Consider the following 18,739-nt stretch of genomic DNA (forward strand, 5'->3'; position numbering starts at 1 on the left):
CTACCTATTCTCTGTGACTTTATCCAAGGCAGAGTCCCTCTCTGAGCCTCAATTTTTTTCATCCTAACATCTATGCTCTTCAAAACTACTCTATCCTGTCTTCTGTGATGATGTGTTTGGAAAGTATATTTTCATCTTACAGAAAACCTCTTATTCCTGCTTCAAATTAAGGAATTACTCTCCAACAGTACAATTACAGACAATGGGAATGGTTTGGAGGCAACTCTGGCTTCACTGGAGTCTTTAAATCACTCTTCTTACACTGGAGCCAGGTCTGTGTGGTGTGCTTCATTTTCTCATCCAACAAATATGTACTAAGATCCTCTATGCACCAGGCACTATGCCAGGCTGATGGATCCAGGGAGTTCTTGGACCAGAAGTGAGAAAGAGAAGCCATGAAACTTCATTCTCATCTTAATATATTTCCCGTTGAATGCTCAGACTAACCTTATGAGTGAATTCCTATAATCACACCCATTCTGTAGATAACTAGGAACTGAAGGACAGAGAAAGTACAATATTAAGACTGGGCTCATACCAGAAGGAATTGAACCTCAGCAATGTGATGCTAAAGCTTGGGTTTATAGCCATTCTTTCATCTCTCAAAATTGAATAATTAGCCTCTGGTAACTAAATATTGACTGCAACACTTTCTCCCTTTTTTGCAACACTTTCTTTTCATACAGTTTTTCAAAATCTTTCAGATGTACAATCAACTATGGGTATGGGGGAGGGATTTTGTAATTATTCTGAAATAAGCATGTAATTCTTGTTGCATTTACCTACCAAGATAAAAACTTGGCTATACTTTCCTACAGTACTATTATTAACAGTGCTAAAGAGGCTAGCATTTATACTTCTGAGCTTGGTTGCAAGGGAATAGTAGTACTTCAAAATAAACATTAACAGGGATGGAAAATGTTGAGCTCCCTTGCCTGTAGTTTTTTGCTTATTTATTTTCATTTTATGGGAACAGGCCTGTCAACTCTAAATGCATCTGGCTGTAGCAGAGGAAAAGAAAGGAAAAGCAGGAAGTCCATTTTTGGCAACAATCCGGGCAGAATGAGCACAGGGGAGACAGCATCATTTAACAAAACATCTGGAAAAAGTAAAGTCACCTTCTTACAATATCTTTGGTTGATCCTGCATGCCGAATGATTCAGATATTTTGCTGCCTCAGCACCTCCTTTAAATTTGTAAAGTCTTTTTTATTTTCATGCATGAATGTTCATATTGTCTAAGTGTGGCATAAATATTTGTAACTGCTAATTTATACTTTTAACTCACTAAAAATAACATTTAACTAAAGATATTCTAGCATCATTTGCCTCAAAAGTAAAAATTGGAAGCACCTTAGAACATTCTAGTGGTTCTTGAACTGCATTCCTACCCAGAAGATACATCCATTTTATTTCTAATTACTTTTTATTGTGAAAGTAATAAATTCTCACAGTTAAAAGCTCAAATAATACAGACTATTATTAAAATTCTTTTCCACTCAGTGTATTGATTCTACTTCCCAGAGGTAACTACTGTTAAGTTTACTGTGTTTTGTTCAAGAAAAACAAGATCCTTTTTAAGACAATCCAAATGTGATATAACTGAGCATACTTGTATAATTTTTATACTTACTGTAAATTTTCACATAACCTTCTATACATTTATCTTACTATCTTTAATGCCTGTGTGATAGTCCATTGTGAATATATTGTAATTTATTTAATCACCTTGTCACTGATAGATTCTGGTTGCTTCCTGTGGGGTGCGTGTGTGTGTGTGTGTGTGTGTGTGTAGGTTTTATATCCTTGTATATATATTATTGTGTATTTGCACAAATACACCCACAGTGCAGATGAGATACTGAGGGAAAGGACTTCCAGGCTTTTAATTTAAATTTGTCCTGCTCCCCTCCTTTTACTTTATTGTATTTTAATTGGGGTCCTGGGGATTGAACCCAGGGCCTTGCTCACGCCAACCACACTCTCTACCACTCAGCTATACCCCCAGCCTGTTACCCTCGTTTGAAAGCTCAGTAACCACCATGTTTTTTCAAGGTAATAAAGTAACTCAGAAGTAAAATGCAAGATGTATTCTGATGTACTTATGTGTTATGACTGTTTATGAGATGTCATTTGTGTTTATTTTTCTAAAATATTTAAAGTTTTCTACACTAATCTGAGGCTGATCTTTTGCGGAGTTTAGGTTCCTATGAAGGAATTCGACAGACATGGGAGGAATCATCTTCCCCCCTCAACCCAACCACGTCCCTCAGCGCTATCATTAGAACTCCCAAATGCTATCATATCTCATCGCTGAATGAAAATGCCGCCAAACGTCTGTGTCGCAGGTATTCTCAGAAACTGATCCAGCACACCACCTGTCAGCTGCTGAGGACTTACCCGGCTGCCACCCGCATTGACTCATCTAACCCTAACCCCCTCATATTCTGGCTCCATGGCATACAACTCGTGGCACTCAACTACCAGACAGACGGTAATGGACCTGCATCCTCATCTTGCTCTTTTGTATCTCATATTTCAGAAATGTGGTTCAACAAGCACTTTTCAAAGGGGCAAAACTCCAGACTGGGACACAACATGTGAGAGCAGAATACAGAGAATAGAAAACAAAAGTAAATTTGAGGGCCAGGGATTTAGCTCAGTGGTTCCACTGCCTGTCCTACAAGTGCAAGGTCCTGAGTTCGATCCCAGGTACCAAAAAAAAAAAGTGAATTTGATACTGACCTTTTCCCCATGATGTTTTGGAGTTAAGGTGATAGAGAAGAACAATGAAGAGGTATCTTTAAAAGGGGAGATCCCCGGTACCAAAAAAGAGGGGGAGTCATGCCCCCTTTTTAAAGCTTTTTTTTAAACATAGACTCCTTTTCACAGAGTCATATCTAGTTTGATTTTAAAGATCTTTTGAGACAAGGATTTCCTAGCATTGCTTACTGAACTTGTCTTTCTATTTCTATTTCTAATTGTTCTTGCCAGGCATGGTGATGTGCATCTATAGTTATAGGCAGTACAAAGGCTGAAGCAAGGACCACTTGAACTCAGTTCAAGGCCGGCCTGGGCAACATACATAGTCCATGTCCCCAAAAAAAGGACAAAAGAAAATAATACTTTCAAGGAATGTAGCTCAGTGGTAGAGTGCTTGCATAGCCTGTGTATGGCCCTGGGTATCGCAAAACAAAACAAAAACCAGTAGTGTCTCTCTAAACACTGTGCAAATTAAAACCATTTTAGCTTCTTTTCATTCCTTTGAAATCAAGATGGAGAATACCAGTCAGTTATCTACGGGGAGCTAATAAAAGGAAAACAAGTACATGAATTGAATGAATAGGGAGAGTGATATTCCTGTTTCTCTGCTGTCGGTGAGACTGACATGAGTCCTAAAACTCCAAAGTAAAAGTTTCCACTTATTACATGCTCATATGGGCCAGACACTATGGTGAGTGTTTGACTCCTATTATCCTTTTAATCTTAACCACCCTAAGAAGTAGTACCTTATGATCCTTACTTCTCAGATGAGCAAGACACAGCAAAGTAGTTAATTTGTTCAAGGTTGCTGAATGACTTGTAATAATAAATTCAAGACCTCTGAGAACTTGAAGAATAAAGCATTTTGTGCCCACTTGGTTATGAAAGAGGGTGGCAGTTACAGAAGGTGAGGAAAGAGGTGATGAGAAGTGTTTCCTAGAAGCTCATTCAACAAACCAGTCTTCCCTTTGAACAGCTGAGCAATGGCAGCCCTTATCATTCCTTTCACATGAACTGAATCCGAACCTAACTAACCATTCTGAACCAAAAGAGCACAGCAGAGCCTCATCACCAGCAAAGGTCAAATCACAGCTCTGGGACTAGCTAGACATCTGGTATCACTACCCACATGTGGCAGATCCCAAAGACACAGAGATATCAGTCATGGTTTTTCTTGCCCCTATTGTATTTACTTTTTCCATTGAAATTACCTAAGATGATGCAGGTGATACTTACCATAGCACCTGGCACATAGAAAGCATTCCACAAATAACCTTAAGTGTGTTTGATAAGTTATGAAAACAGTGTGATTTGGATCCACAAATGGAAATAACGGTGGAACACTTTCAAAGTTGTAAAAATTTTATTTTCCATTTCTTTTTTAATCTTTGTGAGTGGCTTGTGGGTTCGCATCCCTGGCCCAGCCTGTAGCCCTGTGTTCACTGGTGCCCTCGGTTATTATAATACTAAAATATTTTAAGTACACTGAAATAATGAGCAGAATGTTTTTCTCAAGGAAATGGAAGTGCATTTGGTTTTGGATGTGCCTTTTGTCCTGAAGTGCCAAAACTGATGCAGACACACTGGCTCCACTAATGGCACAGGGAGCACCAGCTGAGGGGAATGCAAAGAGTTGCCATTTCTTGGGTCACCCCACAGTTTGGCAGTATGTGCTGAATGAAGTGCAGCTGGCCCTGCACTCACACCTGAAGGCTTTGCACCTGTCAGAATCAAGCCAGAAGCAGATGTCTATGTTATGTGGTTCATCCTCAAGCTCTTCTGCACAGTCTTCCAACTGAGGGAGGAGAGCTGTCATCTAACCTATTGACTCAATGCAGCAAGCCTCGATTAAACTTCTCCCCTTACATATAGCATCAGGGTGGCCATCTGTAAAAATAGTCATTTCTGTAAATTAGGGTTAGAGCCTGTGCAATATCTTGCACATAGCAGATGCACAATAAATGCATGCTGCCATGAGCCAAAGCAGTATGTCCCTGTCAGCCCGACTGCAATCTGAACCTGTGGTTCTTGATTTTTGGTCCAAAGCTCTTCCAGGTACTTACTGTTTTGTGCATTGCAAAGTCAAGTCGACAGATAAGCAACAACACTGAAATTGCCATTTTTTAATTGTTGAAAATAATTCCTAGGTTAGGAGTGCTTTGGCTTTCCATAATGCCTCCCACTGTGCCTCTAGACTCCCAATATGTGCCAAGGACCATCTGCCTTGCCATTTCCTGGGTGTCAGGGTCTCTGATGCCCCAAATGGTTGTCTGTGGACACAGCTAGGCCATTTCTTTGTAAGCTTTCTGCTGAACTCCAAGAATGTCAGAAGTGATCTGGAACCAGCTTATAGCAGGTCTACACTCAATAAAATCAGTTCTCAATTGTGGAGACTGACCCAGGGCTGGTAGGAAAACCTCTGGTTATTACTGGCAGCAGTCTCTTGGTTCTTTCCATTTAGGGCAGAACGATTCCCACCTCATACACAGGACCTGCAAATATGTAAACATGCAACCTCCATCAAAAGAAAAGCCTCTTTTTTAAAAAAAAAATTTATTATGTTTTGGTGAACAATGGTTGTGCTTTTTATGATGCTATTCCAGGATCCAAACATAAGGATAAATATTATGAGAATGGTGTTACTCAATACAAGTAAATGAATAGAAGACCATAAAAGCAATAGTCTCTTATTCTACATTGATTCCTACACATTCATTCACTTGGCTAGAACAGGGGCTTTCAAACTATAGTCCCAGGTGAAGTTCTGGGACCACTTCCAGGGAACAGTAAAAGAGCTAGATTTGGGGTCCCATTCTTATTTCAAACCAAGCAACTCCATGTGGATCTGTTTTACATATTGGGTCACCAAATGAGATCTTAGTTAAGAAAAGTGTCTTAAAGTTTTGGAAAGCTATTAGGATAGACACAATACTAGTAAGATCTAGCTACAAACCTGAATTATAATCAATAAGTATGAGCCACTATTGCTCTATTAGGAATATAGGTTGAGTATCCTTTATCCAAAAGGCTTGGAAATAGAAGTGTTTTAGACTCAGATTTTCTCTTATTTTGGAATATTTGCATATATAAAATGAGATATCTTGAGGATGTGATCCAAATCTAAACACAGAATTTGCTTCATATATACCTAATATACGTAGATTGAGGATAGTTTTATATATTTTTAGTGTTCATGTGTTGTGATCACAGCCCACCATATGAGGTTAAGCATGGAATTTCCCATGTATGGTGTCAGGTCAGCACTCTAAAAGTTTCATATTTTGGAGCATTTCGGATTTTCAGATTAAGGATCCTCAATCTATGTATAGCCACTTCAGACTTACCCACCTCTTGTGAGCTAGTTCGTTTCACTCTTTTTGCCATCCTAGCCATGTCTGCTTTTTCTGTCAGAATGGCCAGGGAACAAATTTTCTGCCCTTGCAGGTGAGAGGACATGGCCTCAGTGAATCAATCACATCAGTACTGAAGTGGGTGCCGTGCATGTATTTGCCAGAGAAGGAAAGGTTGGGGCCTACAGAGCTCTTATGTATATAAGACATCTTGTCCCAAGAATTCTGCACACAATCCTGGCCAAGCTCCAATACACGGAAGCAATTTACACATAAGACTTTAAGAGCAGGAGCCAACTTCTTGTTGCTCCAAGGCTCTTACTACACTTTTCCTTGATGTTGGTCCAGGTAGCAAAGTTCATTCTGCACATGGAAGGAATCTATCAGAGGGAACATGTGTCAGGTGTGTCTCATAAACCTTTTGCTCATCTGGGGACTTTTATACAGACTTGAGCCATCAGATAAGCATGTAAGTGTGGAAGAGTCCAAAAACAGTGCAAGAATCCAGCCATTCATCAAATAACTGTGCCAAAGAAAATTTGGCCACAAAAGACTCAAAGCCTTTGTGAGGATTCCTAAAATTTATGATTGAGGGGATTGTGCACATGATGTGAATCATATGTGATGATGATTTTTTTCATATTTAACTACAATAGAAAAAGAGGTAAAAGTAATTTATGGGTTGAAATTGAGATTTCAAGAAAAAGCTGTTTTTCTGGCTGTATTTTCTTGTGTAGTTAAGGTTTTACCTCTCCTTTAAAATAGCAAGAATTGGCCCTATACTTGTCTACATGGTTTGGTGTTTGGAGTTAAGAAAATGACATTATTTCAAAATTCAGTGTAAAATGAGGTATTTTATAAGAATTTTATGATGGATGTGGTAAATTTTTACTTGCCGGCTTAGAGTGGAAACACCAGGCATTTCCATAGATTGTATGTTCTGTGAGAGAACAGAGATTGTTTCTCTTGTTACCTGCTGTATCTCTGATGCCTACCACAACCTGGCACATAGGCACTCCTTCATCAGTTCAGGGAACAAGTGGCTGATACTCTCTTCTTCATTCTTGAGCTTCTGGAAAATAGATGCCAAGTTCTTTTCAATTTTAAATTTATGACACTTAAGGAACAAAGTAACAAGTAGTGTTGGCTTTCTTTGTTTTGCAGATCTCCCTTTACATTTAAATGCTGCTATGTTTGAGGCAAATGGTGGCTGTGGTTATGTTTTGAAGCCACCAGTTCTGTGGGACAAGAACTGTCCCATGTATCAGAAGTTTTCTCCACTGGAAAGAGATCTAGACAACCTGGAGCCTTCTGTCTATTCTTTAACTGTAAGTACAGCCGCTCTTGTCACAATGTACTGAGGCATTAAAAAGCTGTCATGGGGCCAGGGATTTAGCTCAGTGGTTCTGCCTCCTGCCCTGGAAGCACAAGGACCTGAGTTCAATCTTTGGTACCAAAAAAAAAAAAAAAAAAAAGCTGTCATGTCAGCTATGGTTAGTATGCTGCTGTCAGGCACTGTGTTTGCCAGAGCCCAGTAGGTGGCCCTATGAGATGCCTACCTCACCTGATGTACTAATGATGGGCACTTTGGCCTCCCAGGAATCCATGGAGTTGTGACTATTAGTACCCCTCTATAACAATTGAGCTTCTTGTTAGATCAGCTTATTTTAATCGCTTCTCGGCCTTTTGGCTAAGATCAAGTGTAGCTCATTTTAAGCTCCAACAAATTCTAAGATCAAACTTAGGCGAGTATACAAATGCATTGAGGCATCTTTCCTGCTTCTGGTTTAAACTTTAAAGGGCCTTTCCCTTTCCTTTTAGATTATAAATAACTCATTATAAAAACCCCACATACTCTCCTTTAAAACAAAAACCTGGTAGCCCCTCACTCAACGCTACTACCCCATCCCTTCCCTTCCTCTTAGCTAACAGAGAAAAACATCTGGGTGCAGATAGCAAAGAGCCAGAGATAAGGTCATCTCTCCATCTTAAATCTTGTCCCTCTCTCTGTCTTTCATGACACCCCAAATTCCCTAACCCATTCACAGATGTTCTAACCATCCAAACTGATTTTTTCTCTTTCTCTAAGACAAGACCATTTTAGCTAGAGTTGAGCATAATTTTATGTGTTTGCAAAAGGGTATGAGTTATGAATTTTAACAATATCATGTGACTTGCTGCAGAAATATTAAAGGAAGAGTATTTTGAAGTTGTAGAATACATTCCTACCAACATTTTAAACAGAGTATCCATAACAACTTTATGGTTACATGGCATCTTTTTTCTTTGAACTTCTGTGACAAATTTAATTTCACCTCAATTGCTTAGTTTTGAAGGTACATGAAATTGTGACAATTGAAAGGTTATAATTAAAAGAATGATGTTGACAAAATAGGCTTTTCATTTTATTCCAGCCATATAATTACCTGATTACAATCACTTCCCCCCCCCATTAACTTTATTGGTACATTTTAGGTATAAAATACAGTTACATTCATCATTGGAATCTTGTACCATTACATGAATCTCTTGGTTCTTATTTTTATTTCCCCTTCCCTTGCCCTCCCTTCACCCCCTCCACCCTTCCCTATTTGCAAAGACCTTGTTTCCATTTTGTTTACCTCTTCTCATATTTTTTCCTTTCCCTTTTTTCCCTTCCCCTACCCCTCCCAATTCCCCTGCTCGTTTAGACCTTTTCTTCCTGTTACACAATATCAGTTATACATTTTTTAAATTACAATGTTTAGATCTAGGAGACATTACCACAGATTTTACAGAATTTAAAAGGATATAGAAAGCATATTACAAAAATCTTTTTTGAAAAAAATTTGACAACTTCTAAAAAGTAACTTAGAAGACAAATTAATGAAACTAACTCTGGAGGAAATATAAAATTTGAATAGCACCTATTAAAGAAAGTATATTCCTAGCTTGAAAACCAACCTACTATGTGACAACAGCAGGCTCATAAACATTTTAACTGATAAATTATATCAAACAATTAAAGCAGAAAAAAGAAGGAACATTTCTCCCGTCATTTTAGGAACTCAACATTGTGCTAATCCTAAAACTGGATAAAGATAATAGAAGAAAAAAGTATGAACATAGATAGAAATTTTTTTAACAAAACAAACTATTGGAAGTCAGATCTGGCAGGATGTAGAAAGTGGTTTTGTTATAGGGATGGCAGTGTTGGTTCAGCATTGGAAGATCCACCCCCAAAAGTCATCATTTTAACAGAGGAAAGGAAAAAGCCATATGATCCTGTCACTAGTTGGAGAAAAAGTATTGGACTAAATCCTACAGCTGTTCATGGTAAAAGCTATCAGAAGACTAGATGTAGAACAGAACCTTCTCAACAGATCAAAGACATGTACTCCATACTTCCAGCAAAAAACGGCTTATATGAATGGAGAAGATACAATGCTTTCTCCTTAAGGTGGGGAAGAAGGGCAGATATGCTTACTCTTTATCTGTCCATTAAACTTTGAAACTTAGGCCCCACCAAAATAGTCTGGCAATAAAATGACACAACTAGGATAGGATTGGCACGGCAGAAGCAAAATCTTTATATGTAGATGAAATGATCATCTACAGAGAAAATACTAAGAAATCTCTAGGAGCCCCTAGAACTTGTACTTGAATTTAGCAGGATTAGAAAACACAAGGCATATATAAAAATTCAGGTGTGTGTATACTTGCTAGAAATGAAGAATTGGATATTGAAATTTAAAAGTTATGTAGGAGTACAAAGGACCTAGAAAAGTTAAAAACAAAAACAAAAACAGTGTTGGAAGACATTTAGCACCCAATTTTAAGACTTTTTCTAAAGCTACAGTAATCAAGGCAGTTTTGGTGTAAGGAAAGACATATAGATCATTGGAATAAAACAGAGAATCTAGAAATAGAACCACACATATATGGTCCACTGAGTTTTCAAAGATTATTTAACATTAGCATTTTATAGAATATAAACACAATTCAAGAGCCAAGGAAGAGATAGTGTTTTCAGCAAATGGCACTAGAACATCTGGTATCCGTATATAAAAAATTAACCTCAACCCTTTTTTTCCATACATGAAAATGACTTGAAGGGATCGATGAACCTAAATATGAAAGCCTAAAAGTATAAAACTTTAAGAAGAAATTATAAGGGAAAATATTTATGTATTCAGGGTAGGCAAGAACTACCTAGGATACAAAAAACATGATGTATAAAAGAAAAAAATTGATAAATGGGATTCCATCAAAATGTAGAACTTTAAATGACATCATTAAAATGAAAAGTAGTCCTTAAACAGACCATATTTACAATGCATATAACCTATGAGCAGAATATATAAAGAATTCTTAGAGCTCATTAATAGACAACCCAATTAAAATGTAGACATAAGAAGATGATAAATAGCCAGTATAGCACAAGGCATGGTGTGCAACTCTAGAATCAGAAAAATACTAATCAAGATTGAATTATACACTCATTAGGGAGATGAAGTTAAAAGTTTTAAAAGCCTTGTCATGACTTTTTCTTTTTGTTGGATTCTCCCCCTTTGCGTTTAATTTGTCACGCCCAATGGATTCATTCTGCTGGGTTTCCTGGGGTTGTGATCCTCATTGTCTTTTCCTAGGGTATTGTCCAAAAATTTTTGGAGTGCCGGTTTGGTATTCATGAAGTTCCTGAGGTGCTCTTCATCATGAAAGTATCTTATTTCTCCATCAATTGTTTTTTTCTTTTTTTTTTTTATGGTACCGGGGATTGAACTTGGGACCTTGTGCCTGCGAGGCAGGTGATGGAACCACTGAGCTAAATCCCTGGCCCTCTCCATCAATTTTGAAAGATAGTTTTGCAGGGTACATCAATCTGGGTTGGAGATTGTTTCCCTTTAGGGCTTGAAATACATCACTCCAAGCTCTTCTTGCCTTGTTGGTTTGCATTGAGAAGTCTGCTGTGATTCTGATGGGCTTTCCTTTGTATGTAATTTGTTTCTTTTCTCTCACTGCTTGTAGAATTTTGTTCTTCTGTTGGATTTCTGGAATCCTCTAAGTATTATATGCCTATGTGTAGATTTTTTTTTTTTATTAAGGCTAGCTGGAGTCCTATATGCCTCACTCATCTGTATGCCAAGTTCTTTTCCCCTCCTTGGGAAGTTTTCTGCCATCACTTCTGTGAACAGTTTTTTATGTCATCTGCACTCTCTCCTCTTTCTTCATTGACTCCAATCAGTCTTATGTTATTCTTCTTTGCATCATCTAGCAGCTGGTGGATTGATTTCTCATGTTCCCTTACAATTTTAAAGCAATTTTTCTTTTCCTCCTCACTAATTGCAATCTTATCTTCTATATGTGAAATTCTATCCTTCATTCTGCTGTGCAGACTTTCGATGGAGTTTTTAATCTCCTGGAAATCTGTTTGTATCTGTTTTATGGATTCCATTTGTTTCTTCTGTTGGGATTCCATCATGTTCCTCAGATCCTCTATTTTTTTATCTGTGTCCTCTCTAGATTTATTAATCATGTCTTGCACCATGAGCACAATCTTTGCTGTTATCTGAGTAATTATTTCTGATTTCATTTTTCCCAGATCCTCTTTTGTTGCCAGTTCAGAGAGTCCAGGTGGTTGAGTATCAGATTGTTCCATCTCTTTTCCCTTTGAGGTTGCTGTAGGTGATCCGGAACTCTGTTTTTGAGGCTTGTTTATGTGTTTTCTCATTTCCATGGTGGGGGGGGGGGAGTGCTTCTGGTGCCCATGTGGCTCACCTTCTCTGCCCTAGGAGCTTGGGATGGCAGCGGGGGGGGGGGCTTCCGTCTGGGTTCTGGGACCAGCTCACTTTCTCTGCCCTGGGAGCCTGGGATGGCAGCAGGGGAGCTTCCTTCCGAGCTCTGGGACCAGCTGAGCTTCTCTGCCTTAGGAGCCTGGAATGGCGGCAGGGAGCTTCCTTCCAGGTGCTGGGACCAGCTGAGCTTCTCTGCCCTGGGAGCCTGGGATGGTGGCGGGGAGCCTCCTTCCAGGTTCTCCAATCACTTTATTTTTTAACAGTTTCATTAATCATTTACCTGTCTGTTCCAGTGTTCTTTGCAGATTAAGTAGTAAGGTCTAGAGGTTGTCTTTGCCTTTTTTATCTTCCATGACCTTGATCCTTTTTTTGCCTTCAGATTGTCTCTGGCCAAAATGTGTGCCCTGGTAACAGCACAGGAAGTCCATGCATTGAAGTTGACGTGCTGGGCATGTCCCTGGACAGCTGCCATTTCCGCACAAAGCCTATCCATCGAAACACTCTGAACCCCATGTGGAGTGAACAGTTTCTGTTCCGAGTTCACTTTGAAGATCTTGTATTTGTTCGTTTTGCAGTTGTGGAAAACAACAGTTCAGCAGTAACTGCTCAGAGAATAATTCCACTCAAGGCTTTAAAACGAGGTAAAATGAAATTCCCAAATCACACCCACAGTACTTCTGGCATTTTTTTTTCTCAGTACTGAGGATCAAACTCAGGACCTTGAGCTTGCCAGGCAGGCACAGCCCCACCCCTGGCATTTTTAAACCAGGGAGTAAAGAAAGAAAAACAAACCAAAAGAAAGGAGAGTTGGAGTGTGGCAGTGGCAAAAATGACCGATGGCTGGAGGCAGTGCCTGACAGAAGTCCAGGATTGGAAGCTGAGGGTTAGGTGTAGAGCAGGGATAAGATGAAGAATTCTGAGCAAAGGTAAGAGCTCTTGGCTTGTAGCTGGACTTTGCTTGGCACTCCAGGGATGTTTGGCTTCCTGCACCTGGCCTGTGCATTACTTTCGAACTCTGATGAATATAGGAATTACTTGGGCTCTTGATAATAACAAGCAGATCTTGATTCAGTAGGTCTGGGGCGGGGCCTGAGATTCTGCCTTTCTAACAAGTTCCCAAGGGTACTGACTATGCTAGCCTACCCTGAGTACCAAAGTTCTAAGTTTGTATCTCCTCACCTACAGCCACACTCAAACTGTTATCCTTTGAGCTCCACAAACACGTTACTTTCCTCCCTTTTTTTTTTTTTTCGTGGTACACAGGTTGTAATCCTGGGGCACCCTACCACTGAGTTATATCCCCAGTCCTTTCTATTTGTTTTATTTTGAGGCACAGTCTCACTAAATAGACCAGGAAAGACTTGAACTCTTGATCCTCCTGCCTTTGCTTCCCTCTGGGCTGGGATTATAGACATGTGCCACCATGCCCAATAGTTTCCTACTTTTTGTTCATTTCCTGTTTCTCTTCTCCACCCTGCACATAGCTCCTGATCATTATATTCATTTGCTGGGTTAAATATATTTTCTTATGGCTCAGAAGACTAGAAGGGCGAAATCACAGTGTCTGCAGGTTTGGTCTCTTGAGAAGTTGTTGTGGCCTCCTCACCATGCCCTCACATGAGCTTAGTCTGTGTGTACACATCTGGGTTCTCTGTGTCCTAATTTCCTACTTCTATAAGGACATCAGTCACAATGGATTAGGGCCCACCCACCCTGAAAACCTCATTTTAACTTAATTACCTTGTTAAAGAGCCTATCTTCAAATATAGTCACCATCTGAGATACTGGGCTTTAGGGTTTCAACATATGAATGGCAAGTGGGAGGTGGGCCATTTATTATTTCAGCCTATAATAGTTATATTACAGAAATGTGAGAAAGGACAGAGAAGCAAAATAATTTTTAAAAAATTATCCATCTTGTTGGGAGTAGTGGCACACAGCTGTAAACCCAGCACTCAGGAGGCTGAGGTAGGAAAATTGTGAGTTCAAAACCAAACTGAGCTACATAGCAAGTTCAAAATCAGCCTGGACTATTATAGCAAGACCTTGTCTCAAAAAATTATCCATCTTTCTATGTCACCAATCTAATCACTTTAAGTGTATATCTTTTGCAGGCTTTATTTTTATACCATGTAAATAGCACATGAGCATATAGATATGTTTTGAACAAATAACCTTCCCACTAATCTTATTTTGCAACTTAATAATTTTCATTTTCTAATCTATATAGTGAGAAACTTTTCCTACTAATAGTTATCCATCTGCATTGCCACTGTTTTTCTGGTGCTGGGGATCAAACCCAGTGCCTTGCACAAGCTAGGCAACCACTCTGCCCCTGAGCTACACCCCCTCCTTTACATTACCACTTTTATTGACCACATATTCCATCTTATACTGACACATTCACGCCATGACTTGTTTAACCCAATCCCCTGTTATTGAGATATTTTACCATTAAAGCTGCTCTAAGATGGAATGTTAGCCCCTAGTAAAACAGAAGTAGTAGATGCAATGGTATTAAAATGATCACGTTTTCCTGTTACTTTTTGAGAGTGTTTTTGTTTTTGTTTTTCCATCTGAGTCTAAAGTGAAACAGTACTGGATGAGTTACCACTGGGTGGCCCAAAACCATCCTCAGGGAGCACCACTCTCCCAGTAGAAAGGTGCCTGCTGGTCATATGTCCATTGCCACCCACTGCCCTTTTGTTTTGTCTTGTTTTTGTTTTGTTTGTTTGTTTGTTTTGTTCTGGGAATTGAACTCAGGGCCTCATGCTTGCCAGGCAAGCACTGTACCACTGAGCTACATCTCTGGTACTCCACTGCCCATTTTAAAGTACTATTTCTGCTGGGGATTTAGCTCAGCGGCGCAGCACCTGCCCAGCAAGCTCGAGGCCCTAGGTTCAATTCCTGGTACCAAAAAAGAAAAGTGAAAAAAAAAAAAAGCCCCTAAAGTAGTATTTCTACCTATCATTCACTGACCTCCAGTGTGTATCTTTGCAGAGATATGTAGCACATGGTTAACAGGCTTTCCCAATTCTTCATTATTCCAGGATATCGACATCTTCAACTGCGAAACCTTCACAATGAAGTCTTGGAAATCTCTAGTTTATTCATAAACAGCAGAAGAATGGAAGAAAATTCCTCTGGCACTACCATGCCTGCCTGTTTGGTAATTAAGTTCTCTTTTACTCAGCATATGTGCAGGGACTGCCATGCTGGAGATGGGCTTTCTTGTGGTATAGCAAAGTGGTCAGTAAAAGTCATTAAGTAGCTATGGAAATAGTAATAATAATAGCTGGAACTTGGCACTTGTCAAGCACTTTACATATATAACTCCTTAGTCTCCTACATAATATCCATACCCATGAATTTTGAGAACCACTGAATCAGGATTCACTCCACTAATACAGGATGAGCAGCAAGAGTGGATGAAAGCCAATGCTGAGGTGGTCAAAAAAAATTTTTTTAATACTGTTTTAATTAACTGGTTAATTCCATTATATTTCTTCTTTAAAAATAAATCTGAAAATGTGTCCAGTGCTTTCCACCTTTACATGTTTAATCGTCTGGCCAATCTTATACTTCAGCATAGTCCTAATAAGCTTTGGAAAGACGTGTTCTGTGCTTGCAGTGGCACTAGCTTGGACGGCTTCCACTACCTCTGACCAGCCGTGCTTTCTTCTCTGATCTTCTCTTGCCCTCACAAGTCAGTTACTTCTCTCTGCTCCTGACTTTGTTTTCTTGAGTTTTCCTCCTTTTCCTCTTAACACTGCACAGCAACTTTGGCTGCAACTTTGTGTCACATGAGGAGCTTTAAAAATAAATCCTCATGACCAGGGCACACACCACACCAAGTAAACCAGCATGGCATCCACTTTTTGTAGGTTTCCCAAATGATTCCAGTGTGCCATCAAGGTTGAAAATAACACTTTGGTCAAGGTGGGGGACATCTGGCCTCCAACTGGTACAGAGACTTCGCAAATGGGCAGGGCTTCCTGCTACCAAAAAGCAGGAATCAGATGGTTTCAGAGAGGCAAAGTAGGGCTTCATCCCCAGCTCCTGGCTGGTTGTGCTCAATATCAATGAGCTGAAGATTCCACAAATGCCATGAGTTGACAGTTTTTACTTACACCACTTCTGAAACCAAATGGGTGATGTCTTTTCCAACACCATTGCTCCTACTCTCCAGAACCAGCTTAGTGTCCTGCATTTCAGTTCATTTCATTTCTGACACTAACCACCTGGAATTAGCATTAGCTGTCTTAAGATTACCCCTGCTTCAGGTGCTAATCTCAACTCCCAGGTTGTCACCAGGACTTCTGACTGATGAGCTATAAATTCAAGAGGTTCCCTCAACACTCTAGGGTTAGTAATATACTAGAATGACACAGAACTCAGGAAAGTACTATATTATTATCAGTTATTATAAAAGATTCAATTCAGGAAGAGCCAAATAGAAAGGATACAAGGGAGGGGAAGAGCTTCCCTGCTCTATGCCACCCTACCAGAACTTCTGCCTGTTCACCAACTCAAAGGTCTCTGAATCTCATCATTTCAGGTTTTATGAAGGTTTCATTATGTGGGTACCATTGGTTAAACCATTGGCTCATTCTCCTCCCATGTCCCTCCCTCAGGTCTGGCAGTGGTGCTGAAAGTTCCACTGTTCTAATCATGACTTCTACTTTCTCAGCCACAGGTCATCTCAAGCAGTTGACTGGTGGGGGCAAGAGAAGGCCAGAGAAGAAAGCAAGGCTAGTTAGATCCTTTTATCACTCCAGAGACTCCAAGTTCTTAGGCGCTATATGCCAGAAGCCAGGAACAGAGACCAAATATTTATTTTTCTATTGTATCACATTATGCCTTCCTTGGGGTTCCTGGACATGGGGACTGCATCCTTTGGTCAAGGTGGACGGCATCACTCTTGCCGATAACTGGACTTCATCTCAGACTTCTCCCTCCTTATGTCCCCCAGTTAAAACCTGACAATTCTAGCCCATTTGTGTATTTCAGATCTATTCATCTCTGTCCATCCCTTCTACCTTGCCCCTCATTCATTCTCACCTGTCTAAGACAGTAATTCCTAATTGGTCTGCTTTCCTCGGGGATTGTCTGCCTTTGTCTTCTCTGAGGGCCTCCCAGACAGATCTATTTAAAACCTAGATGTGATCATGTCATTTCTCACTAGAGACCTTTCTTTGGTCTTCCATTGCTTTGGGGGTAACAAGGTCCAATGCTTGAGAGTGACAAGGTGTGTAAATACATGTAAGTAGACAGGACAGAGATTCCATGAAAGTAGAGAGCTCTTGGGTCATTTAGAGGGGCAGATGTTACCCACTTGTTAGCTCCAGCCACTTGTTGTCATTCAATGTTACCAGATTTTTTGATTTTTCAAAAGAATCAGAACATCTAGATTCTTGCAAATGTTGGCTACTTTCTACATCTTTAAGACTAGTTAAATAAAAACAACATTGTGTAAGCATAGCAAAATGGGCTACCTCTCTTCTCCACCCCATATTTAAAAGTAAAAATGTCTATGCTAAAACAGTTCAGTCCATCAGGTTGCCATTTTGCCAGTTTTAGTTTAAATGTTAGCCAGTTAGACAAAGGTCTCCATAATTCTGCTTTGCCTACAACCCTGGCCTTCTCCCTCCAACTTGTGAGCCACTGACCTCACTAAAGGTCTCAGAATGTCCTGCCTTAGGCCACCTCTAATCCTGGCACACATACTGAATCAATTTTCTATTTCATCTCCTTCATCTGCTATATCACACTGAGCCCTTCAAGATGTAGTTCAGATGATACCACTTTCAAGAAGACCTCCCTAGTTTCCCTCAAACCAGGAATAGGTCCTTTACTCTGGATTTCTAAGGACTTTACCATGCTTCTTAAAATTGTCCACTTACTCCTCTAGCTGTCTCATTCACTTGGGAGCCCTTGAGAATGAGGATAATGACCTTTTTGCCCCTAATTCTCCAGGGCAAGGCATATTGTCTGACTCACTGTAAACCCTCCATAAGTGATTTCATATTTGGAAGAAAGTTACACACCTACCCATCTCTCCGCAACTTCTATACAGTACTTTTATATCATTATTATTATTTGTGTGCTGGATGGTGAACTCTCTAAGGGCGAGCATTTTATCATCTTCTATCCAAAATTCTAGCCCAGTCCCCTGAAGACAGATGGGACTCAATAGATATTTTAGAATATCAGTTCATAAGTAAGGACTGACATGCATTTTGGATAATATCAGTCCCTAATTATGATAGGAAGAAAGACACTGTGGTTTAAAATAAATTAATTTTTGGTGTGTTGCTAAATAACCTTACCAGACTATTAAGGAAGATGTCATTGCCTCCTGTACCACATTAGCATGCACCAGGTTATAAATGGTTTCTCTTTTGCATTTACATGTCCCTACACATACTTCTAAGTACTAGCACTCCTGTATCATGTTATTTAGGATGAATAAGAAAGTATGTGATCTTCCTTGACAGATGTTTAATACAGAAGAGAGAAAATATTTGCAGACTCATAGAGTCACAGTACATGGGGTCCCAGGTCCAGAGCCCTTTGCTGTTTTCACCATAAATGGAGGAACCAAAGCAAAGCAACTTCTCCAACAGGCAAGTCTCCTGAACGCATAGACTCCAATGGTTAGAAGAATACAGCTTCTAATGTGAATGGATGTACATATGTGTGTAAATGTGTGTGCAAGCATACACACATGAACATAAATGTACAAAAGTCTGTGTTAATGATATGCATTTTGATTATGTAGAAATGTGTTATTCATCATCAAGACCCACTCTAAGAATGATCTGAGGGATCTTGGTACCACTAGACAAGCTAC

General features: G+C 39.7%; 1 protein-coding gene across 1 annotated transcript in view; it reads left to right on the forward strand.

The window, feature by feature from the left end:
* The window catches only part of Plce1 (phospholipase C epsilon 1), a 376,383-nt gene that overhangs the window by 342,108 nt on the left and 15,536 nt on the right, over nucleotides 1-18,739 (forward strand). The window contains 6 exon segments of the mRNA XM_087184946.1: nucleotides 977-1,108; nucleotides 2,203-2,493; nucleotides 7,277-7,440; nucleotides 12,266-12,527; nucleotides 14,937-15,055; nucleotides 18,384-18,512. Of these exon segments, the coding sequence (XP_087041072.1) occupies nucleotides 977-1,108; nucleotides 2,203-2,493; nucleotides 7,277-7,440; nucleotides 12,266-12,527; nucleotides 14,937-15,055; nucleotides 18,384-18,512 (1,097 nt within the window).

The sequence above is a fragment of the Heterocephalus glaber genome, unplaced genomic scaffold (assembly GCF_053883595.1).
Source record: "Heterocephalus glaber isolate CG9 unplaced genomic scaffold, H.glaber_assembly_v1.0 deba00001497, whole genome shotgun sequence".
NCBI classification, from domain to species: domain Eukaryota; kingdom Metazoa; phylum Chordata; class Mammalia; order Rodentia; family Bathyergidae; genus Heterocephalus; species Heterocephalus glaber.